This window comes from Tiliqua scincoides, chromosome 4 (genome assembly GCF_035046505.1).
Source record: "Tiliqua scincoides isolate rTilSci1 chromosome 4, rTilSci1.hap2, whole genome shotgun sequence".
Classification (NCBI taxonomy): Eukaryota; Metazoa; Chordata; class Lepidosauria; order Squamata; family Scincidae; genus Tiliqua; species Tiliqua scincoides.
This window is the reverse complement of record NC_089824.1, coordinates 7,720,667-7,746,389: the sequence shown is the minus strand read 5'-3', so window position 1 is coordinate 7,746,389 and position 25,723 is coordinate 7,720,667. Positions and strand designations below refer to the sequence as shown.

The following is a 25,723-nucleotide window of genomic DNA, read 5'->3' as shown; positions in this document are numbered from 1 at the left end:
CATAGAGTGTCTGCACTGTATTTGCACACCTAAGGGACATCCCACTATGAACAAAGGGGGATTTAAATGACCTAACCAGAAGCATGGCACAGTCAGGCAAGTAAAAATCACAGCACTTCAACATCCCTCAGCATAGAGCTGCCATGGCACTGTCATTTGCAGAAATTTCAAAAATTCAGTACTGTAAACTTCAGTAACAGATTGTTGTTCCACAGAGCTGTGTTTTTCATGTACTATGGCAAGCAACGTAAACAGCAAAACCCGTCTTTTTAGATCCAGCTGGCAGGTTCAACTCTGCAAGGAATTTGTAGAGAGCTAGATGAACTGTGCTGGCATGGCTAATAAGTCTCTGAATCACCCATAATTAGTGGAGACAGGATTCTTTTAAGAAACCTGTTTTTTCTACACACACAGCTAGCAGCTATTGAGAACCACTAGTGCCTCTTTTAGCCTCAGGCTTGGCCTGACTCATTTGGATTTGAAAATTAATTACTATTACATGTCACAGTAGGAACTATTAAAGGATCAGTGGTAGATCTAGCACAGTTCCTGGCTTGAGACTTTGGAAAGCCACTGCCCATCAGAAAAGATAATTCTGGGCTGGACATACTAATGACCTGACTGAGGATATATATATGGTGTGAGAAAATTTCAGGTGTTCAGTTCTAAGACTGCAGATTTCATCTTGCATAGAGAGAATCTCTGCTGCCATCTAGTGGCTTGGTGAAAGAGGACAAGGTACTGTGACTGGGTCACAGTGAACTTCTCTCTTCTAGTGACTAATGTGGATTGTTCATATAAGAAAATGACCAGAGAACCATTTCAAGATTGCTTCTTCTTGAAAAATAAAATTGCCCAAAATGCAATGTTAAAGGTTAATTAAATGAACAAGGAGGATAATATTGAATAATTGTAAAAACAAGCAACTGCTACCATGGAAACAAAGGCTGCCAATTTAAGGAAGCTTGTTTGATATTCTCTCCTTTTAGTTGCTCGCTTGTACAGTTTGAACTGCAGTTTCAGGTGGGATGAAAAGACTCATAATAGAACCTCTTCACTGCCTAAAAAAGGGCTAGAACGTCACAACTGGGTTTGCCAACCACAGTGCAAAACAAAAGGTTCCTTCCACACACAGTGTTAACATAAGAACATAAGAACAGCCCCACTGGATCAGGCCATAGGCCCATCTAGTCCAGCTTCCTGTATCTCACAGCGGCCCACCAAATGTACCAAGTGTTGAGATGATCTAGCAACAGAATCTTGCACTACTTTGCAACTCATTCCAGCAACTACCCTAAAAGTACAGGTGGTAGGTCTCTCCAAGGAGGAAGGATAGTGTCACATGGAACACAGTAGGGGTACTGATCCAGTAGAATATCTGGAGCAGGCTAGAGATCACCAGGCCTGGTACTTGACATTCTTCAGCCCAGACTCCTAGACTCTTAGGTCAGTTCTTGAAATTAGATCTTGAGCTGGTGTCGGAAGAAGGGACTGCTTTCCTGACTGAGGTGATCAGCCTAGGCCTATTCAGAGTCTTTGTAGTGCCTTTCCTCAGTAGGGTGGATCTTGTATAATTTTGTTCCAATATGTGCTTGAAGAATCTCTGAAGCCTAAGCACACACAGTCCCAGCTTGCTCATTAGGACAAGTCTTGGCATTGGGGCCTGAGGTTTCAGAGTTTGTAGTCACAAAAGCAGCACACCCCAGAATAATGCTGCCTTTCCTTTCCCCTGCATATCATAGTGCAGTGTAGGAAGCTAAGGAGCAATGGCCCCTTGCCATTCAACCCTGTGCAGGCCATAACTCATAACTCATAACTTGTGTAACTCATGTGTGTACACAAGGTACAAACCAGACTATACTTGAAATCTCATTCACACATTCCATTCAATGAAGTTACAATCGGTGTGCAGTGCACATGGATTGTTGACCTGTCAATCCAGGTAAAGTCATCCTGCATTGGGTATAGTATAACCTGTGAACAGCCCTAATACACAAGCAAGGTTATTGCTGTGGCTCTGAGTTGTCTTGCAAGTAGCAGGATTTGGTATCATCTTACGTGAGGTACCGGTAATATAAACCCAAGTAATGTCATTGTGTCAACAAATGCCTTTGCTTGATCTTTGGTTAGAGCTATAACATCTCTCAAGTCCAGTTTAAGCTTCACCCTTGTGCAAAGGATTTCAGTTCCATATCAGACTCTGGTCTTAAGCAGACGACAATGAAGCAAATCCTAGTGACTGCCATGGAACGAGTCAGTGCTTTTGAAAAATGTGGCTTTATATGATCAGAGCAAGGAGAAAGAGGCTGAAAAAGAACCAGGTTGGGTACTTACAGGAGAGCTAGGACGTGGAGTAAATATAGAAGTCTGCAAAGGCAAGAAAGGAAAAACTGTGATCAGCCATGCAAATACTCACCAAATAATCCTTATATGACAACCGTAACAAACTGATAGTTATTATTTCTGTTCTCTATTTTTTTGTCCATAAGAATAGCACAGAGTAAGAAAAAAAAGGAAAACAAAAATGGAACATCTGAACTTTCATTTTCATTCATTTTCATTCCACCTTTATTGGCATAAAGAACATCTGAACTTTCAAAACCAAAGAAATGGCCTGTAAATAATTAAACTCCACTGGATCTTGTCCATCCATCTGGGGCTCGGCCTTTACCTCACCGCCGAACTTTTGGTCGGTGGTGAATTGAATAGCCCCATTACAGGGTTATTTCCCTTATCCGGGAGAAGGGGATGAAAGTCCTCCTGAGGTGCCGCCTGAGGTAGCCCATGGTGCACTGGACCCAGCGGCAGACATTTTCGGTGCCGCCAAAGCTGCGTGCTACAGGAGCTCAGGATTGGTCTGCCTGTTACCACCACAGCATTCTTTGTTCAGGGTACTTACTGTTCCTGGCAAGCCTGGGGGACCAGCTGGGCCAACGTCACCCTAGAAAAATAATAAGGTGGGGGGAGAATTATCTGAGTGATTGAGATTTTCAGTTCTTTGGAACTGGGAGCTGTCCTCTTATACTCCAGAGAGAGAGAGAGAGCGAGAGAGAGAGACTGACTGGATTTCTTCTTACAATCCTGTGCTTGTTAGCAGAGGATCACACAGAAAAAAAAACAAGTATGAGCTGGATAGTACAATACACACAATGAACCATCTCTGCAGACCCACTTCTTCCAATTTCCACTAATTCTTTGCAGATTATACAGTAGCAGGAGATTATCTGCCTTCCTTCTGACCATGTCTGTCCCCTGATGTGACCAACCAAGTCTTCAATTGTCCAAACTTGTGTACACAATGTTTTTAAGGCATCACAGTCTAAGAACATAAGAACATAAGAACATAAGAACAGCCCCACTGGATCAGGCCATAGGCCCATCTAGTCCAGCTTCCTGTATCTCACAGCGGCCCACCAAATGCCCCAGGGAGCACACCAGATACCTCTGCAGAAAACTCTGGGTGCGCTATACTCAAAATAAAAATGGAAATTTCACTTGATGGAGAAATTGCCACTCTTGCAGAAAGGGATCATCAAGTTTCAAAAGGGAGCAGTGAACCAGAGATGGCAAGATGCAGATACTGAAGTTACTGGGCAGTTCAGGGTTTTCCTAGAAATTTTCAGTCTAAAGGAGGATGGAGGGGAGTGGTAATTGGGGAGAGGAAAGTTGAAGGCAAATCAGCAGATAAGTGCTTCTAGGAAATGGAATGTAATTCACTCGATGAATGAAGAACTGAACACTGAAGAAAAGAAGGAATAAATAAATTATGGACACAGGGTGACATATCCCATCAAGGCTGTCAAGTGACAGTAGAGAACATCACTGGTAGACCCGCAGTGTTTTCTAGGTGTCTGGTGCATTCTGGAATGTAGGGAAATACAGTTTTTACCATGTTAATGTCCTCTGGAAGTCCCACCCGGGGAAGCTCACCAGGCTCATTCACTGATGGCCTTTGGTCAAAGCTTTTGTGCTTCAAGACATGTTGTCATACACTGAGATCTGAGCAGGATTTTATTACTGCTGTTTTTTTATTGTTGATTTTGTCTTTGTTTATAGTGTATGGTTGTGTGATTTTCTACATGGGTTCATGTTCTAGGTTCCTATCACCTTGCAGTGGCTGTGATTTTACATTATGAGCATCTTTGTGCATCTGGGGCACTGAGAGATACACATCAAAAATCAGATCAAATGGAAAATATGTAAGCATCTGACTATTCGCCTATGTGTCCATGGGCCATGGAATCTTTTCAGTTGTTAGGATAGTCACCTTCTCGCCTTGTTCACCTTTCACGCCAGGAAATCCAGCTCTTCCCTTTTCACCCTGGAAAACACAGGACACACCAGGCACTCATTTGATCATACTGGACCATGCCCACCTAATCATGGCTTCCACACAAGAAAAGTTCAATAGTACTGGATTTGAACTTCCCTGTGTCTCTGAGAAGAGCGTTGCTAGTTAAATCAAAGGACCATAGCTTGCAAGCATTAAACAGAATCGACAGGGCCTTTAATACTGCCAAGTTGCATTCTGGTTTACAGGGAGGTGCTGCCTCTTGATCTCAAGTCTAGACTCTGACTGTCTGTTTTTCCCTTGTTGCATTTATATTCCCAGTAAACCATTTTCCTTTGATTTGATTAAACAAACCTGCCCACTTCTGGAACCTAAAGGATAATTGGCTTCCCTGTCTCTGCAGCCTTCTTAGTCAAGGTGCCAGCTGAAAGAGGACTTGAGCATGTGGGGGTGTACTGAAAGGGAGAAAGAAGCACTGTGATCCCAGATGCTCCCTCCCTTCCACATGCCCTTCCCCAGCAGGTAAACTAGTGTGAGGGCTGTCAGTGAACAGACAGACCCCCAGCTAGGTGAAGGGCTTGTTATATGGATCTCAAACTCACATTGCTGGTCAGTGGTGAAAAGGATGCCAGATATAGTATGTTGTGTGTATGTTGATGTGGCAGAGGGTAGGGAGAAGTGCAGTGCATAGAGATGAACATGGTCTTTCTCAGCACTACTCAGGGGATCACTGTAACTCCTGATGCAGCTGTGGTTCCTCCTGCCCATTCTGTCCTTGGCCCTGTCTCTTTCTCCCCTTGCCTTGCTGAAATTGATCAAAGGTTCAGGGATCCAGTCAACAAGTTGGAAAGGAAATGATTACATGGCCAGGGAAGAAAGATATAGCTGCCCACACTGGGAAGCTATCACATTGGGAGCTTTAAAGGTACACTGATGTTGTCTGGCTTGCAACTTGGCAACCCTATTTGAGAGGAAGGCCAAAGTTAGTCCTACTTGGTATGTTCTTTCAAATAGAAGGCACCTTCTGATCAAGGTTTTGCAAAAGTTCCAGCCAAACTAAAAAAATACTCACCTGATCTCCCTTCTCCCCTCTCAGTCCTGGTAAACCAGGTGGGCCTGAAAGACCAGCCTCTCCCTAAGACAGGCAAACAAAAGCAGAACAGGTTCAAGAATAAAGGTGGCTTCCATCAAGTCTCCCCTTTAAACATTCACTACAGATACTGTTCATCATACTTTTTTCTGTTAGCCCCCAGGGAAAACTCTGAAACATATTTCTCAGCAGTGTTCTGGGAGACACTACAGACCCCTTGGGGCTGAATTGCTAACGTCTTCAAGGCACTTCACAAAAACAACCCAGATGAATCCATTTCCTGGTGTAGGTTTCACCTTGAAAAGCCAGAGCATCAAGGGTGGACCCTGCATGAGATCTGCAGCTTTTTTTCACATAACCTTCTTGCTGTCCTCTTTTGAAGTCATTTTGTATGGACAAACCTGTTTACTCACCCTCTCGCCCGTGATACCAGGAAGGCCAGGCTCCCCTGGGTCACCCTGGAAATATAAATGCAAAGCAAGAGCCTTACCATGGGGCAGCCCATTTTTTTCTTCTCATATTTCTAGACTGCAATTCCAAGTGAGGAGAAGAGAGGGGAGAACTGGGTGCTGCTCTCAGTTTCTGCCATTCTCTGGGCAAAAACAACTTGCTGTAGACATTTCCCTAAAGGTTTTGTCTTTTTGAGCTCCATTCATTTAAAGGACTCCACTTTTATTTGTTTCTTCATGAGTCCAAACAGGGCAAATCACCTCAGGCAGCAAATTGGCAGGGGATGCCCACCTCCTGCTGTCCAGTAGCCTTTGCTGTTCTTCTTCCTCCTCTAATTCCTTGGATCAGAAAAGGAAGAGGAGCAGAGGAGTGGTTGGCTAGAGTGTCTCCATGCTGTCCTCTCTTCCTTTTCCAATTCAGGAAGTGGGAGGGACAGAGTTCCACACAGCTTCAAGTGCTGGGAGGACATGGTCTGGCCTTGCCCATCCCTGTTCCTTTTGCGAATGATTTCTCTGTAAACTGCTTTGTTAACTTTTCATTGAAAGTGGTATATAAATACTGTTGTTGTTATTTATTGGCTTCCGATTCATTTTAGAATTTTTTTTTTATAATGAGAAATTCTCAGCCTTGACTCATTCTTTCCTTCTTTCCACCCATGTCAGAAGCAGCAGGAGCTGCAAGCAAGCAAGCCCTGGGATGCAGCATCACTGTCTTGAGTTGTAACATGCAAATCTAAGGGGAGCTGCCCTCACAACCCCCCATTGTTGCAGCCCATAAAATGCAAAATTTACCTTGGGACCAGTTTTTCCAGGAAGCCCTTCATCTCCCCTTTCACCTTGTTGTCCCTGTAAGGAACACAAGCAAAGGTGAGCAAACAAAACACTGTTTACATTGAAGAATTGTTAACAAACAGCAAAAATAAATGTTGCGAAAGAGCATGATCCCAACCTGAAGCAGTAATGTGCATATTGAGAGGGGTACTGTGGGCAGGTGGGAAGGATGCTTGACTCTCTCTCCTCATTGATTCTGCCCTACAAATTGCCCCTCCCCTCCCTCATTTTAAACGCTTTCCACACACCAAAGGCTCAAAACAGGAAATGAGTCCAGGGGACAGACTGTGGCAGTTCACAGTTTTTATCAGCATTGGGGCTGATTCCTGGCTCCACACTTCTCCGTTTGAGGGCTGGGAGGGCTGGGAACTGGATGTGGATGGGCTTAAAACTGGGTCTTGCTATTTCTTCACTTTGGAGGAAATGTCAGAGTATATTTCCTGGTCAATCAATGGGAGACCTGGGAAGTTTGCCCATTGTGAGTTTCTTGGGAACTGAAGGCTTGGGAACATGTGCTTGTTATGACTATATCTAGTTTCATGCTAAGAAAACAATGACTGGTAGAAATCATGTTTAGCTCCCTTCTTGGCTTGGAAGTCTTTAGTAGCAGAAACCAAACTGCTCATTTATTCCAAGGACTTTTCCCCTCTGTTCCCTCATTAGGGCTAGAAAAATGAGTGCTAAATAAAAATCAATTATCTAATTCTCAATATGTTGTACATGAAGAATCATGGCTGTGTGAAGGCAGCTGAAGTGCTTCTAGGCACCTACTTTTTACACAAGAGCCCTTCAGTGCCCTTTGTCTATAAGTCTCCAAGGTTTCCAAAAGTCTCAGTTATTTCAACCTTTCTCATCTCTCTGCACCCACCCTGTACATCTTCATCTTGGCTACTGCTGGATGATTAATTGTGGAGGTCTCACATGCTGCTCTCCTAGAATACCCTGGGATTTCAACATACATTACTGAAGAGGATGATTAAACCAACGGACAGAGCTCCATTATTAATATGCTTTCCCTGGAGGATTTCCAAAAAGGTTCTTCATGATTAGCTTCCTCCCCCGCAATGAAAACACAGCTGGAAGGAAGACATCAGTGAGAATCAGTTGCCAAATTTATGGGTTTTGATAGGAGAAAGTGGGGCTTAAATTCTAGCTTAACCATTGTTCATTGCATCAGCAGCTAGCTTAGCCTGGTGGCACTAGGGGCAGGGTGACCCAAAGATGCCAGACGTCACCCCCACATTATTCCAACATCCCTTTATGTCAGGTTGTCACCTTTCTGCACCCAGAATGACTCCAATTTGTAGCCAAACAAACAAAGGGGTAGGTGGGAGGGCCCATTTTCACTCTGCTGACCACTCCAAGAACTCGGGTGGTAAGTGCAGTGCACCCCCCCCATGTAGAGAGTGAGGCAAATCCATGGAATGCTATGGGGGTGGCTCACTTTCCCCCCAACTACTATTGCTCTCCCCTTTCCTCTCTCCCACTACACTATGCTACTGCACTGTGTGGCCTTAGGTCAAAGATTGTTAAGGCTCAACCTATAAACACTTACCTGGGAGTAAGTCCCACTGACATAAATGAGACTTACTTCTCTGTAGACATTCTTAGGGTTGTGTTGTTAGTGTCTGTTTACTATGGGCAAAAATAGAATCAACATTCATTATCCACCCTACTCTGACCAGGTTGTGGAGAAGAAGGAACTACTGACTTGACTTGCATATTATCCTAAAGAATGATGAGATTGACAGTATTTTGCTGAAATGACACAACACTTACTTTTGCTCCTGGAAGTCCTGGTAAACCATCTAGGCCAGATTTGCCAGGTAAACCCTAAGCAAAAGAAAAATAGTTATTTTCAAACAGTGTGTTGTGGCACATTGGATTACCGCAAATAGTTCACATATGTGCGGTGGAAGTTTGAGGGAAGGTTTTTTGTTTGTAGGGCCATTGGGGGATGTGTGCCCCCCCATCAGCAGTATGGTGTGCCTTATCAATTGACAATAACCCAATGGTGTGCCCTGACCATTTCAGCATCTTAGTAGCAGTAACTTTATTGTCATTGTGCTACAGCACAGCAAAATTTATGCACCTTTGAGATACAAGCATAAATATATACTACAATTCCAACAATCACACTCTACACACTCACCCACACAGTCTATACAACATGCATCTTGTCAGTGTGCCATGAGTTGAAAGAGGTTGAAAATTGCTGCAAATGGAGCAATGCATACCTGCACAGTATAATTAATGATTTATTGTTGATATTACAGGACAAATTACCTGTGCATGTGTGTGTGTGTGTAAATGAGAGAGACTACAGTACTTGAGGTGTTTAATGTCAACGGGGGTGCACACTGAGAAAGGGAATGGAGTAATGCAGTGGCGTACCTAGAGCGGGGAAAATGGGGCAAATTCCCCAGGGACTTCACTGGGGTGTGCCGCTGCAACCTGCCCCTCCCCTGATACACAAAGAACCACACTGACAATGGCTGAAGGAGCACAGGGCTCCATTGGAGCACTTTGGGCCCAATGGAAGCACCACCCAGGAAGAGAGCACCACCCGCCTCCTGGAAGTGGCACTCACCTGTCATGGATGCCACTTCCAATGGCCCCAATGCACACAAATGAAGCCCTCTGCACCACTTACAAGTGGCATGGAAGGCTCCATTGTGGCTTGGGCTGCCTTCTCCCTTCCCCCTTTATTTCAAAGGGGGAATGGAGGAGGCAGCCACATGGAAAGCCACATTGAAAAGTACATTGCTACAAAACCACTTGTTTTAGTGACTGTGAAATGATTTAGCAAAAATGTTAATTTTATTTTTTGTTAATTAAAAAAAAAATCAAAACGTCTTTTGTGTGGTGTGTATTTCACAAGACTAGAGTAGATTATCCTAGAGTGGGGCCTCCTCAGACATGGGGACCAATTGATCCAATTGGTTTAAAGCACCAGTTACTGGAGGGAACCTTCAGGCTCCACTTGTGAGGTTCCTGGAGGCATCTGACAGAAGCAGCAAGATGCTGGCGAAGCAGGGTCACTGGTCAGCCCCAGAAAGGGCTTTTCTTGCTCTGCTTGTCTTTGCTAGGAGGTGTTCTCTTTGTGACATCACTCTCAGTGACATCACCAACTGTGAGCCTAACAGTCAGTTGGGCAGAGGTTTCCTGAGAGAACCAGAGGCTGGATGGTTTGCTCTGCTTTTGAGACCAAGTTCCCATCACTGAGAGAGAGGGGAGTGTATTTGTGAATGCAGGTGTGTCATTCTTGCTGGGGCAGATACTTCAAGGCTTCATGGAGAACTGCTGGACCTTTCCTTTCTGGGTTCAGACAAAGATCTGTAGCTTGGTTGAACAATTCAGGCTGCTACCTTCACCTTAGCTGGCACATGAGGGGAGGGGGAAGCAAGTGGCCTCAGGGCTCTTTCTGGTCGCATTCATGACCCTGCTTCTGCTGCATCCTCTGACTCCATCCATTGTCACTCGCTGCCACCTCTGAAGCACCGTTTTATGCGGCAGTTCCTTCCAACTGTCCCTGGACCTCTTTGGCTCTTTCCAAGCATCCTTCTGAAAGACCTTCATTCAGATAGAGGCAGACAAGGCAAACAAGACAGGAACACCTCTGCCAGTCTGCAGAGCCCCCTCCTCCAAAAGGCAGGGCTTATCACCACTTGGAGAAGTGGGGAGGAATGTTAAAAATGGGGGAGAAGCCCCTGTCTCCAGCATTGGGAGGATCCTCATCTGGTAGGATCCTGATGTTGCCCAGAAAGGAACCCCCCACCGGATGTTTTGGTGCTCCACCTGGGCGAGAATGACCTATGCAGGATGTCCGGCCTGACTCTGATGAACAGAGCCTGCGAGAACATCACCACTCTTATGGGTTGGCTGCCTGGTAGTACTCTGGTCTGGTCGGATCTCTTGCAACGTCGTATATGGCGGGGGGCCTTCTGCTGTGCTAAGGTTGAAAGGATGCGCAGGAAAATCACCAAGGGCATTGGCCACTTTGTGTCCCGCGCTGGTGGCAGGGTGGTAATGCATCCTGCAATAGTGTTCTCGCTACCTTACTTGTACAGGGGCGATGGTGTTCATTTGTCCGAGGAAGGTGCAGACATCTTTCTTAGGGACCTGCAGGACAGCCTTAAGGTGCTTCTCCCCCTGGTTGAGAGCAGGGGGGTCAAGCGCTAGGCAGACCCCTCCTTGTGGCAGGTGGTGCGGGCTAGGAGGCGTGAATGAGACTTTGGGTATGCACCTTTGGGTCATGACCACATGACCTAATTTTTGGTGGTTTGTGATACTGACAGGGCAGACGAGGCCATGTGCATCATGGATTTAAAAAACTGCTACTTTGGGGGGTGCACTGCCACCCATACACCATTATAGACACAGGGCCGAATCCTATCCAACTCCCCGGGGCTGATGCAACCATATCAACGGGAGGGGGGGAGTGCGCTATATCCTGTAGTGGGGTGACAGTCATGGAAGCCTCCTCAAGGCACAGGAATGTTTGTTCCCTTACTTTGGTGCTGCATTGTGGCTGCCCCGGCGCTGGAAAGTTGGATAGAATTGGGCACACACCCCTTGTCATTTATAAACCAGGCAGCAGTCTCTGGGGCAGCACCAGACCTACCATTAAGCAAACAGGGCAAATGCCCTGAGCGCACACCTCTAGGACCACATGGGGAGCCTTCTGAGGCTCCTGACACAGTCGGAAACTGTATCAGAAGTACAGTTTAAGACTGTGAGGAAGCCTCAGAAGGTTTCTCTAGTCGGTCCTGGAGCCGCACAAGGCTTCGTTGCGCTGCAGGTGAGTGGGGGGGGGGCGGCTTTGTGTGGGGGTGCCATCGCGGTCCTTTGCCCTGTGGCGCCTTGAGGGCAGGTCTAATCTGAGAACCTCACACAAATTTCTCAGCTATTTTCTAGGTCCTACTTCACAAGTGGCCTTTTCTTCTTTGACGGGGGGGGGGGGAGGTGGGGATGAACCATTAACAGCAAGAGAAGAGCCATCTAAGATGCAGAACTGGGCAATATGCAACACCTTCTGGTTCTGCCTTTTGCATGTCTTTTCTTTCGCCTTTAAACCATGGCCTATTGTTATGAATCGTTATGAAGCTGGCAAGAGCCTTGGACTCACACATTGCCATCTCCCCTTCGCAGGTAAGAGAAAGTTACTTAAATCATTAGCAACTTGAAGCAATGTCTACTTTGTGGACACAAATTCTAGTTTGAATGGAAGTTGCTTTAGGTTGCTCACGCAGGCCATTCTGGGGCCTGCTGAGGCCAATGGAGTTGGTCGTGGGTCCAGTGTGACCTTTGGGGAATTTCAAGGCATTGAGGTACTACAGGGAGCATCGCATTGCAACCCATTGTGGAGGACGAGGTGAGTCACAGTGTTAAAAAGTTTGGGAGCCACTGCATTAAAGACAAGAAATCCCCAATAAAACCAAACAATATGAAAAGCTACAGCAGGGAAAATAACTATGACATGGTACTATAAATAATCTCAAGACAATAATAATAAGCACAGGTTACTATGCCCCATTGAACTGTGCGGGATTTACTTCTGAGTAAACAGGAATAAGATAAGGCTACACATCCATGATGTAGTTTTTTCTTCCACTGAGCAAACTCCAAAATGGTCACTAGATGGCAGCCATGCTACACAAAAGGACCTGACTTGTCCAGGTTTGCAGGACACCCAGTGCATTTAACAAAGATTGGGGGGGGGGGGGGCTGAATTCTGCTGTTAGTAAGGAATGCTAAGCTAGCGGAATCCACACTGAATTCAAGCCTAACTGTGAAATGAACGTTCAGATTCCTGCTTAGGTGAAACATTCAATGAGTTTGAAGGGAACCAAAAATGCTATTTCACTATGCAGTCTTCGCAAATTCCTCAGGGAGGTTCTACACATCCCCCACTCAGTACGCAGAACAGGCATGGATGAAGGTTAGCAGTCAGGCTGTGCTGCTATAGGCATCATCTGCTCACTACCAGCACTGGACAGGTGTTGGGAATCTGCGGTGCTGGAAACATTCCCGAGACCCCACAAACTTTGACCTCTGCAGCTGCTTTCAGATTTCAGCTCAAGTGAAGGGGCGTAATGCCCATCGCTCCATATAGAAGCATCCTTTATATCCTTTATCCTTAACTCTGGTTAAGTTGTGCTTGAATTCAATGGTCTGGGGGAGGATGCCCTCGAGCTGAGCTGAAAGGGCATTTCAGAACTTTTGAGAGCTTCAAGATGCAAAGGAAAAGCATTCACTTACAGGTGGGCCGGGTTGTCCATTTCTGCCAAGTTCACCAGGCGGACCCTATAACAAAAGCCAAGAAACAGAATTAGGCTCAGGGAGGTGTTTTTTTTTTGTTTGTTTGTTTTGTTTTGTTTTGTAGACCCAGCAGACATTCATACTAAAAAAGCTCTCTGCTTGGCGGCAATTCAATTTATCTTAATCCAAGATACTTCCCTACGTAAGAACATAAGAAGAGCCCTGCTGGATCAGGCCAAAGGCCCATCTAGTCCAGCTTCCTGTGGACTACCAAATGCCCCTCTCACAGCTTCTCACAGTGGCCCACCAAATGCCCCAGGGAGCACACAAGACAACAGACACAATCTGCGTCCCGGTGCACTCCTCTGCATCTAGCAATCAGAGGCAGCCTGCCTCTAAAACAGGGATGCCCAAACCCCGGCCCTGGGGCCACTTGCAGCCCTCAGGGACTCCCAATCTGGCCCATGGGGAGCCCCCAGTCTCCAATGAGTTTTTGGCCCTCCAGAGACTTGCTGGAGCCTGCGCTGGCCCGACACAACTGCTCTCAGTGTAAGTGTGGCTGTTCAACTTCTTGCATGAGCTGTGGGATGAAGGCTTCCTCCACTGCTTGCTGTTTCACATCTGCAAGGCTGGCCTTGCTTTGTCCAAGACCTTTTATAGCCCTTGACCTATTGCAAGACCTTCATTCATTCACATAAGTTCCATCTCTAATAAATTCATTTATGTAAATTTATGTAAATTTGAAATGTAAATTAATTCTTTTTTTTCTGACAGAGTCAGAAATTATGTGGCCCTCCTGCCAAAACGTTTGGACACCCCTGCTCTAAAATCAAGAACTTGCACTTACCTACTATGACTTGTAACCCGTAATGAACTTTTCCTCCAGAAATTTGTCCAATCCCCTCTTAAAGGCATCCAGGCAAGATGCCATCACTACTTCCTGTCGCAAAGAGTTCCACAAACTAATTACACGCTAGGTAAAGAAATATTTTCTTCTATCTGTCCTAACTCTCCCAACACTCAACTTTCATGGATGTGCCCTGGTTGTGGTGTTATGCAGGCGGGAAAAGAGCATCTCTCTATCCACTCTGTCCATCCCCTGCGTGATTTTGTATGTTTCAATCATGTCCACCTCAGGCGGCTTTTTTCTAGACTGACTCTTTTCTACATTTTGGAATGTTTACCATGTATTGGCAACCTTCAGTCTCGAAAGACTATGGTATCGCGCTCTGAAAGGTGGTTCTGACACAGCGTCTAGTGTGGCTGAAAAGGCCAATCCGGGAGTGACAATCCCTTCCACACCGGGAGCAAGTGCAGTCTGTCCCTGGTCTGTCTCCCTGGCTATGGGCCTTCCTTCTTTGCCTCTTAGCCTCAGACTGTTGGCAAAGTGTCTCTTCAAACTGGGAAAGGCCATGCTGCACAGCCTGCCTCCAAGCGGGCCGCTCAGAGGCCAGGGTTTCCCACTTGTTGAGGTCCATCCCTAAGGCCTTCAGATCCCTCTTGCAGATGTCCTTGTATCGCAGCTGTGGTCTACCTGTAGGGCGCTTTCCTTGCACGAGTTCTCCATAGAGGAGATCCTTTGGGATCCGGCCATCATCCATTCTCACGACATGACCAAGCCAACGCAGGCGTCTCTGTTTCAGCAGTGAATACATGCTAGGGATTCCAGCACGTTCCAGGACTGTGTTGTTTGGAACTTTGTCCTGCCAGGTGATGCCGAGGATGCGTCGGAGGCAGCGCATGTGGAAAGCGCTCAGTTTCCTCTCCTGTTGTGGGCGAAGAGTCCATGACTCGCTGCAGTACAGAAGTGTACTCAGGACGCAAGCTCTGTAGACCTGGATCTTGGTATGTTCCGTCAGCTTCTTGTTGGACCAGACTCTCTTTGTGAGTCTGGAAAACGTGGTAGCTGCTTTACCGATGCGCCTGTTTAGCTCGGCATCGAGAGAATGAGTGTCGGAGATCGTTGAGCCAAGGTACACAAAGTCATGGACAACCTCCAGTTCATGCTCAGAGATTGTAATGCAGGGAGGTGAGTCCACATCCTGAACCATGACCTGTGTTTTCTTCAGGCTGATTGTCAGTCCAAAATCTTGGCAGGCCTTGCTAAAACGATCCATGAGCTGCTGGAGATCTTTGGCAGAGTGGGTAGTGACAGCTGCATCGTCGGCAAAGAGGAAGTCACGCAGACATTTCAGCTGGACTTTGGATTTTGCTCTCAGTCTGGAGAGGTTGAAGAGCTTTCCGTCTGATCTGGTCCGGAGATAGATGCCTTCTGTTGCAGTTCCAAAGGCCTGCTTCAGCAGGACAGCGAAGAAAATCCCAAACAAGGTTGGTGCAAGAACACAGCCCTGCTTCACTCCGCTTCGGATGTCAAAAGGGTCTGATGTGGAGCCATCGAAGACAACAGTGCCCTTCATGTCCTTGTGGAAGGATCTGATGATGCTGAGGAGCCTGGGTGGACATCCAATCTTGGGGAGAATCTTGAAGAGGCCGTCTCTGCTGACCAGGTCGAAAGCCTTTGTGAGATCTATGAAGGCTATAAAGAGTGGCTGTCGTCGTTCCCTGCATTTCTCCTGCAGTTGTCTAAGGGAGAATACCATATCAGTGGTGGACCTGTTGGCTCGGAATCCACACTGCGATTCTGGATAGACGCTCTCTGCAAGTACCTGGAGCCTCTTTAGTACAACTCGGGCAAACAGCTTTCCTACAACGCTAAGGAGAGAGATGCCGCGGTAGTTGTTGCAGTCACCCCTGTCACCTTTGTTCTTGTACAGCGTGATGATGTTTGCATCCCTCATGTCTTGAGGTACTCCACCTTCTCTCCAGCAGAGACAGAGGATTTCATGCAGCTCAGTGACGATGATCTCTTTGCAGCATTTTAGGACTTCAGCAGGGATGCTGTCTTTTCCAGGTGCCTTGCCAAAGGCAAGGGAGTCCAGGGCCACGTGAAGTTCTTCTAGGGTTGGTTCACTGTCAAGCTCTCCCAGCACAGGCAGGCACTCAATGTTGTTCAGTGCTTCTTCGGTGACTACATTTTCTCTGGAATATAGCTCAGAGTAGTGCTGCACCCAGCGTTCCATCTGCTGCGCCCGATCCTGGATGACCTCGCCTGTGGCAGACTTCAGAGGGGCAATTTTCTTCTGTGTTGGACCTAGGGCCTGCTTGATACCATCATACATCCCCTTGATGTTGCCCGTGTCAGCTGCTATCTGTATCTCGGAACAGAGCTGGAGCCAGTAGTCGTTAGCACATCTCCTGGCAGTCTGTTGGACTTTGCTGCGAGCAGTTCGGAGGACCTGCAGGTTGCGCTCACTGGGACAGACCTTGTATGCTGCTTGAGCTCTCCTCTTTTCCTCAATGACTGGTGTCAACTCCTCAGAGTGGGCTTCAAACCAGTCTGCCGCCTTGTTGGTCTTCTTGCCGAATATGGACAAGGCGGTGTTGTAAACGGTATTCTTGAAATGTTCCCATCTGCTGGATGCGTTTGCGTCGGCCGGGCCTGGAAGAGATTCCTCAAGCGCTTGTGCAAATTCCTCCACTTTTCTCTGATCCCGGGTCTTGCTGGTATCAATGCGAGGTCTTCCTTCCTTTTTCGTGTGATACAGTCGCTTTGTTTGCAGTTTCACTCTGCTGCACACCAGGGAGTGGTCAGTGTCGCAGGCAGCACCATGATAACTGCGTGTGATCTTGATGCTGGGAAGGCTGGAGCGTCTGGTGAGGATCAGGTCGAGCTGGTGCCAGTGCTTTGATCTTGGATGTCTCCAAGAGACTCTATGTTGGGGCTTTGTGTTGAAGAATGTGTTGCTGACACAGAGACCGTGATGACAGCAAAACTCTAGCAGGCGTTGGCCATTTTTGTTCATCCTCCCAGTGCCAAACTGACCTAAGCAAGTGGGCCATGAACTGTTATCAGCACCAACTCTAGCATTGAAATCGCCGAGGATGAACAATGGCTCTTTTACAGGGATTTTCTTGACAGTGGTGGCCAGGTCATCATAGAATTTGTCTTTGGCTTCTGCTGGAGATGACAGAGTCGGTGCATAAGCACTGATGAGAGTGATAGGTCCTGCTGATGACTGGAGCTGCAGGGACAAAATTCTTTCACTTCCCACAGTAGGTGGGATGATGGATTTCAGCAGGGTATTTCTGACCGCAAAGCCAACGCCATGTTCCCTGGTTTCGTTTGGTGGTTTTCCCTGCCAGAAAAATGAGAAATTTCTCTCCTTGACAGATCCGGAATCTGGCAGCCTAGTCTCTTGAAGGGCGACGATGTTTACCATGACAACCAGCAATTTTAGACTATTATCATTGTTCTCTTTTAGATTTAGACTATTAATTAGACAGTTAATTTTAGACTATTATCATTGCGGTGCTTGCTACCTGCACCTCAGATGACATCCAGTTCTTCCCGCTGTGCACTTTAAAGAAACCCACCTCCTTCTCTTTGTTTCCACATAAGTGATTAACTTGTACATCACACATTATTCCAATTCCTATATTTCCAAATCTCTATATTGATTAGAAGGTTTGTTTCCAATAGGTGGCTAATTGGATGATGTGTGACATCAAACCAGAAATGGTTAGTTGTTTATTGTGTGTAAATTATGGGTAGAATCCCACACTGTGGCAATGTCGACATTGCTATCTACTCAGGGCATGCCAAAAGTATTTTTCTGCCTCTGGTGGAAACATCCAAATGACACCTTTCTCCCAAAACACACAAACATGCAGCACAATCTGTGTGGCTGTTTGTATGCATATTTGCCATTGAAATGTATGGCGGCTCTTCAAAAGTAGCATCATGCTTTTGCGCAGCTCTCATTCATTCTAATAATTTCTCTGTGAATTATGCAACATGATTCAGGTTTGCCTGACTTCTGCTTGGCCACCCTTAATGGCAGCCCAGATTTCCAGTCTCATATTAAGGCCACCTTTGACTAATGGGGCATTCTGGTACTTTCCAAAATTGCTTGCATCAAGTTCTTCAGCAAGAAACATCCTTACCGGAGGCCCAGCAGATCCAGGAGGCCCAGCGATTCCAGGAGGTCCTGGGGATCCCTGGAGAACACATAGAAAAATAGAGTTATGTCAACATCCATTGGCCTTCCACCTCATCAGCAGAGATTTGTCCTCTCACCCTATTGGTTGCAAAAATCCTTCAATGGCTACCTGTCAAGAAAGACATTCAACTAGTACACCTTTTCCCATCACTGTTGTTTCATGCTTGGAAAAGCTCTACCAACTGAATTTTTTTCTTGAATTGCAGCTGCCTCTCAGAGCAAGAGCTGGCAATCTTAAGACAGCAAATGCAGAACATTTTCTCTGTGAAAAGGGAATGGTAATGCACAGGTAGGCACATGTTACAATAATCACAAACACATTTTATTCTGTTCAGTTCCATTTTTCAGTGTGAAGCATCAACCTTCAATCATCCATTCCATGAAAAGGTCCATGTACACTCAGTGCACCAACAAAAAATACAGGCAGATTCTAAGATCTGTGCCACTTCCCACTGTAGGCTCACAAGAAAATGATCTACTGGATGATCTAAAGCCTCTTCTCCCTGACAGGCTAGTTTGCCATGTGCAGGGGCTGTTGCTCATGTGAACCTCAGCTATTTAATGCAATGGTACAAAGCAAGAAGTGCAGGTGAATGGGTAGAGCAGCAGGCCAGTGGTCAGCCCTAAATGGTGATACCAATGCAGGGAGGCCCAATATAGGGATGAAATAATCACTATCCAAGCAGAAAATATTACTCAAGAAAGTGTGAAGAGGTAAGCATTTGCAGGCATTTAAACTCCAAATTCAAACCACGTTTAAATCACATTCCTGTTATGAATTCCACCATGAACTATGGAGAATGTCAGTTTGTAAGAGCACTGAATAGGAGCTTAGACAACCAAATATTTAGTCTGACAACAGCCTACCTTGTCTTTTTTTTTTTTTTTTTTTTTAAGGAATCTCTAACAACAGCCATAGGTAAATATGAAAGGTCACAGAATCTGAAGCTTTTCCATTGTAGAAAAACTTATAAGAATATTAACACATCTGGGGGAGGGGGAAGTGAGACAAAACATGGACAGAATTCCTACTACAGGGTATGAAATGTTATTTTCAAAAGAAGCCAGGATCTGGCCACTAGAGGGGGCAAAGTAACCAGAAATGGGATCAGCGTTATTACTTTAATTCATACATGAAGAGGGCAGATTTCTCTAGTGAGAACAGCTTCCAGTTCTGGGCATTGAAAAATGTTGTTTTCCAGGAAAAGCACCAGCAGTAAAAAAAAAAAAAAAAAAAAAAAGACCTCTGCATAAGGGTTGACTAATGTGAAACATCATTGGGGTGAATTCAGGAGGTCCTCTTCAAGCAAGATATCCAAGTGATGTCACGGGCAACAAAAGCCATTTCAATAATTAGTATGCATTTTTCATCAAAACTATCTACAGTAGAACCTCTTTACATTGACCACCCAAGGGACTGGAGGAAATTGGTCAACATAGGGAGGTGGTCAACATATGGAAAAAAAAGGCATTTAAATATTATCATGTTTAGCTCCCAGGACAACAAATGCAAGGCCAAGTTATTATTTAGTTTGGATTTTTAAACAGTTTTATGGCAAATATCAATGAAAATTGATCCTCTTGTGATGCTTACTATTTATATCATCTTCTATATCTATATCAAGAGACAGAGAATAAACAGCCCACAGTCAGTGTTTTAAAAAAAAACCCTGAAAATTCATAAGCTTAAAAAAAATGTAAGTTAAAAAAAATACTTGGTTTCATAGCAGACAGGCAGACCAATGCAACCCTTTGCCAGCCCATAGCATGTAGCATGTTACATAGCCCCAACAGCTAAAAAAAACCAAAACACTTTTTACTTAGGCTGCCTGGCCTCCACTGGGTCTCCTCAGATTCACTAAATGCCAGAAGGTGTTTGATATGGTCCTTCATTGAAAGCTGTTGAGAAAACTCCACAGTCAGGGAATAAGAGGACAGGTCCTCTCATGGATTGGGAACTGGTTGAGGACCAGGAAACAGAGAGTGGGTGTGGATAGAGGTGGAAAGTGCTCAAGGATCTGTCCTGGGACTGGTGATTTTCAACATCATAAATGACCTGGAAACAGGGATGAGCAGGGAGGTGGACAAGTTTGTGGATGACACTAAACTTTTCTGAGTGGTGAAGACCAGAAGGGATTGTGAAGTGCTCCAGAAGGATCTCTCCAAACCGGGAGAAGAGGCAGCAAAATAGCAGTTACGTTTCAATATAAGTGTAAAGTAATGCACTGGTGATGGGAACCAAAGTGAAAGGACAGTGGCTTCACTATGCCCAAGCAACCTCATGCCCCTCACAACTTGTTACATGTCCAGGTAAAATCGGCAGCTGGCGCAGGTCTGTTGGCTATGTGCAGTGTGCCCACCTATAAAAACCCTTTCGCGCAAGCGCTAGCAGGCATAGGGGAGGGATTGTCATGTGGCTTTTTGCTTATCCAAGATGGGACAAACCAGACAAAACACAGGCCCACAGTATCATGTTCAGTGGGCAACTTATGGAGGGTGAATTAATACTCTGTGCAATGGTCAAAATGGTCAAGATACAACTTACGGAGGTGGTCAATATAGAGAGGTTGGTCTCCACAGTGTATATGCAGTGTCTGTCCATACTGTGAAAATTAGGTCAACTTAAGGAGGTGGTCATTATAGAGAGGTGGTCAACTTTGGAGGTTCTGTTACAGTATGTTACTGTCAATGAGCATACAGTAAGGCAATTTGGTGGCTGGATAAGGCAGGCCTACCAGACTGCTGTTGTATGTAAGCAAATGTGAGCCTACCTGTCAGACAATGGGGCAAGGGCCAATCAGGGCAAAGTGCTGAGTCACTGCACAGAACAAGGAGAGATGGGAAAAGCTGATGCAATCCCTGCCCAGGATGATGCCATGACATTCCTCAGTGATGAGGTCACGGGGTTTCCCATTGGCTGACAGGAGTATAAATGTCCAACCAGCGCACTCTACTGTGTGGGTTGTAGGAGTGAGGTGCTGCACGAATCTCTGCTGGACTGATGCCTGATTTGCTGACTACTTGGACTGTTTGCTGGACTGCCTCTGCTTGCCAATTTCTGGAACTGCCTTCTACCTGTAAATACTACCTGTAAATAGACTCTGGCGCTGTTACTTCCCTGGGTCTTGCCTCCTTTTTTTGGCGTCCTCCCCTGTGCTCTGAGCACCACACGCTGCAGCTGCCAGTTTGCGCTTTTGCTATCTCTGTGTTTTGCCCATTATCTCCAACATGTTTTACTGTATATGCAGATTTAAGTCAGTTCATCTGATTAGAGTGCATTCCTAACCAACTTTCCAGCACTGACAAAGCTGTGCCAATGTGGTGTGTACTGCATCCCGCAGTGGGAGGCAGTCAAGACTAGCAAAAAACAAAACAACAACAAGAAACAAACAACTTTTCTCATAGGGGTCCCTGGCCTGGATCCCATGCCACAGGTGAATAGCAGCTCTCTCTCTAGATTGTGCTGGAAAGAACCTTTCAGTGTGCAAATTCCATTGAAGTCAATGAGATGAGCAACAAATAATCAGCTGCATTTTGCTGAGCAAGTCATGCTGAAATAGTTTGGCCTAGCCTTAGACAGAATTTTGTGCCAGGTTAGCAAATATTAGAAGAAAATGTTTGGGAGTTAGTCCAATTAGGAATGCAATCTGTGTATGAGGCTTCCAAGTAATGAGAAATCAAGGTTCCACTTTACTCTGCATTGGTTAGACCTCAGCTGGAGTACTGTGTCCAATTCTGGATACCTCAGTTTAAGAAAGATGCAGCCAAACTTGAGTGAGTTCAGAGGAGAGCGACAAGGATGATCAGAGGGCTGGAGGACAAGCCCTATGAAGAAAGGTTGAGGGAACCTGGTATGTTCAGCATGGAGAAGGGAAGGCTGAGAGGGTATATGAGAGCCCTCTTTAAATACCTGAAGGGACAAATTTGTTCTCAACTGCCTCTGAAAGTAGAACTAGAACCAATACGTACAAACTGCAAGAGAAGAGATTCCGATTGGACATCACAAAAAGATTCCTGATGGTCAGGGAGGTTCAGCAGTGGAACAGATTGCCGGGGGGGGGGGGGTGGACTCTTCCTCACTGGAGAGCTTCAAGCAGAGACTTGAGAAGCACCTATTGGAGATGCTGTAGGAGGATTTCCTGCTACAGGTAGGGGGTCGAGCTAGATGACCTATTAGACCCCTTCCAACTCTATGATTCTATACATTGAGTCAGACTTGTACCCATTTCTCTCAGGATTACCTGCACTGACTGTTTTCCAGCTGCTCTCCAGGATTTTGTCCTGGGGTCTTTCCCAGTTGCCGGGGACTCTGACCTTCTTCATGCATGCAAAGCATGCACTCCTTTGAGCTACAGCCCCTCTCCTATATAATTATCTGCAATTAAATACCCTAGAAGAACTTCACGTGGCCCTGGACTCCCTTGCCTTTGGCAAGGCACCTGGAAAAGACAGCATCCCTGCTGAAGTCCTAAAATGCTGCAAAGAGATCATCGTCACTGAGCTGCATGAAATCCTCTGTCTCTGCTGGAGAGAAGGTGAAGTACCTCAAGACATGAGGGATGCAAACATCATCACGCTGTACAAGAACAAAGGTGACAGGGGTGACTGCAACAACTACCGCGGCATCTCTCTCCTTAGCGTTGTAGGAAAGCTGTTTGCCCGAGTTGTACTAAAGAGGCTCCAGGTACTTGCAGAGAGCGTCTATCCAGAATCGCAGTGTGGATTCCGAGCCAACAGGTCCACCACTGATATGGTATTCTCCCTTAGACAACTGCAGGAGAAATGCAGGGAACAACGACAGCCACTCTTTATAGCCTTCATAGATCTCACAAAGGCTTTCGACCTGGTCAGCAGAGACGGCCTCTTCAAGATTCTCCCCAAGATTGGATGTCCACCCAGGCTCCTCAGCATCATCAGATCTTTCCACAAGGACATGAAGGGCACTGTTGTCTTCGATGGCTCCACATCAGACCCCTTTGACATCCGAAGCGGAGTGAAGCAGGGCTGTGTTCTTGCACCAACCTTGTTTGGGATTTTCTTCGCTGTCCTGCTGAAGCAGGCCTTTGGAACTGCAACAGAAGGCATCTATCTCCGGACCAGATCAGACGGAAAGCTCTTCAACCTCTCCAGACTGAGAGCAAAATCCAAAGTCCAGCTGAAATGTCTGCGTGACTTCCTCTTTGCCGACGATGCAGCTGTCACTACCCACTCTGCCAAAGATCTCCAGCAGCTCATGGATCGTTTTAGCAAGGCCTGCCAAGATTTTGGACTGACAATCAGCCTGAAGAAAACACAGGTCATGGTTCAGGATGTGGACTCACCTCCCTGCATTACAATCTCTGAGCATGAACTGGAGGTTGTCCATGACTTTGTGTACCTTGGCTCAACGATCTCCGACACTCATTCTCTCGATACCGAGCTAAACAAGCGCATCGGTAAAGCAGCTACCACGTTTTCCAGACTCACAAAGAGAGTCTGGTCCAACAAGAAGCTGACGGAACATACCAAGATCCAGGTCTACAGAGCTTGCGTCCTGAGTACACTTCTGTACTGCAGCGAGTCATGGACTCTTCGCTCACAACAGGAGAGGAAACTGAGCGCTTTCCACATGCGCTGCCTCCGACGCATCCTCGGCATCACCTGGCAGGACAAAGTTCCAAACAACACAGTCCTGGAACGTGCTGGAATCCCTAGCATGTATTCACTGCTGAAACAGAGACGCCTGCGTTGGCTTGGTCATGTCGTGAGAATGGATGATGGCCGGATCCCAAAGGATCTCCTCTATGGAGAACTCGTGCAAGGAAAGCGCCCTACAGGTAGACCACAGCTGCGATACAAGGACATCTGCAAGAGGGATCTGAAGGCCTTAGGGATGGACCTCAACAAGTGGGAAACCCTGGCCTCTGAGCGGCCCGCTTGGAGGCAGGCTGTGCAGCATGGCCTTTCCCAGTTTGAAGAGACACTTTGCCAACAGTCTGAGGCTAAGAGGCAAAGAAGGAAGGCCCATAGCCAGGGAGACAGACCAGGGACAGACTGCACTTGCTCCCGGTGTGGAAGGGATTGTCACTCCCGGATTGGCCTTTTCAGCCACACTAGACGCTGTGTCAGAACCACCTTTCAGAGCGCGATACCATAGTCTTTCGAGACTGAAGGTTGCCAATACCAAAATTAAATACTACAGGACAAAATGGCAAGTGAAATATAGATCTAATAATTAATCAACACCGTATCAAAGCCTTTATGCACTTACTTGAACCCCACTGAACACACTAGGGGTTGCTCCCAAGTAAACATCCAAAGGGGCAGGCTGTAGACCTCATGCAAATCATTCATCAACATAGGTTCACAAAACGGAACCTTCTAATCCCCTTCTAGGTTCCATGAATGCAAAGATGAGTTTCCAAAATGGTTTTTAATATATTTTCCTTCATTGGGGAATTTGTATTAAGTATTGAGATGCTTTGATGCTTATGCTAATGAGAAATTAGCATAAAAGAGAACAACAGGCATTGTCTGCTGCAGTTGGGCTTTCTGGGCCAATGTAAAGAAGGTAAATTACAGCAAAACACTAAATCTTTGGCCATGAGAGTGATGGCCCAATGCAACTGGCTGCTTTCTCAGAGGAACCATCTCAGGTGTTTGCTTTATTATACCCCAATCAAGTCAAGTCACAGGTTATCCAACAAAAGCCCCGACACAGAGGCCAGTGCTCTTACAAAATAAATAGCTTTCTGTACAAAAGCAGACCAAACAACATTGCTCTGAATTGCCTGGCTGGATCAGAGCATTGCAGGCTCCTCTGGAGACCTTTGCTTGTTTTCCACAGGAGGGTAAGGAGCTGTTTGTTGAAATGTGTCACTTAATAGAAAGGCACAAGTTTGGGGTTTCTTCCCTCAGGATTAAAAAAAAAAAAGTTTAATTTTGTGTGTGCGGCTTTTCAGTGTTGTTCCTTGAATCAAAGCCCTGTATTTTTTAAAAAGGAAAAGTACAAAGCAATGTTCTCATAAATGCTTTCTTTTTTCTCTTTGTCGGGATTAGAGAGTTAATGCTCTTTGCTTCTTTCCTTTTCTCATTTAGATAGAGAAAAACTCCATAGAGCTTTATGACGCCTGCACTTTTTCGGGAAGAAAACCCCTTGTCAAATCCTGTTCCAGGAGAGACAATGCTACAATGAGTGCAGCCAATTCTACTGTCTTCAGACTGTGTGGTTAGGACTAACATGGCTACCCCCTTCAGCTTTTGCCTTCTTGAAGCTTTTCCACATTGGATGAGGCAACATGTCCAAGGGTGCAATCCTAACTGTGCCCTATGCCAGCCCAAGTTCTTTGGGCCAGTCTGGGAGGGTCGCAAACGTGCCGTAAAGCAGGTTTGCACCTCCTCAGGAGGAAGCCAGGCCCCCCAGCTTCCCTCCAGCTCCTTGCACCAGCTCAGATGAGCCAACGCAAGGACGAAAGGTAGGTGTGGGGGTGGAGGAGGAGGGAGGTGTTCCTGGGCAGGGGGAGGGAGGGTGATGGATGGTCCTGGGGACGGACAGGTGGGGAGCCGGAAGTGGGGCTGGGATCCAGTAGCTTCAAGCTGCTCCGCTCTCCTCAGACTTGTGCCACCTCAGGAGGTGGCGCAAGTTCAAGGAGACCCATAGGCGCCAGCAGCCCTTACCCAGGTTAAGGGGAAAAGTTTCCCTTGCCTCTGGTTAAGCCACTGCTGGCCACAATCCTGCGCTGGATACAGCCCAAGCCTCCTG

At 46.3% G+C, this 25,723-nt stretch overlaps 1 protein-coding gene across 1 annotated transcript in view; it reads right to left on the bottom strand.

Moving 5' to 3' along the window:
• COL22A1 (collagen type XXII alpha 1 chain) overlaps positions 1-25,723 on the bottom strand; it is a 165,780-nt gene that overhangs the window by 41,690 nt on the left and 98,367 nt on the right. Inside the window, exons 23-31 of the mRNA XM_066625564.1 lie at positions 17,927-17,980; positions 12,923-12,967; positions 8,441-8,494; positions 6,623-6,676; positions 5,795-5,839; positions 5,364-5,426; positions 4,268-4,321; positions 2,900-2,941; positions 2,335-2,367 (exon numbers count right to left, since the gene is read on the bottom strand). Of these exons, the coding sequence (XP_066481661.1) occupies positions 2,335-2,367; positions 2,900-2,941; positions 4,268-4,321; positions 5,364-5,426; positions 5,795-5,839; positions 6,623-6,676; positions 8,441-8,494; positions 12,923-12,967; positions 17,927-17,980 (444 nt within the window). The remainder of the gene's footprint in view (positions 1-2,334; positions 2,368-2,899; positions 2,942-4,267; positions 4,322-5,363; positions 5,427-5,794; positions 5,840-6,622; positions 6,677-8,440; positions 8,495-12,922; positions 12,968-17,926; positions 17,981-25,723) is intronic.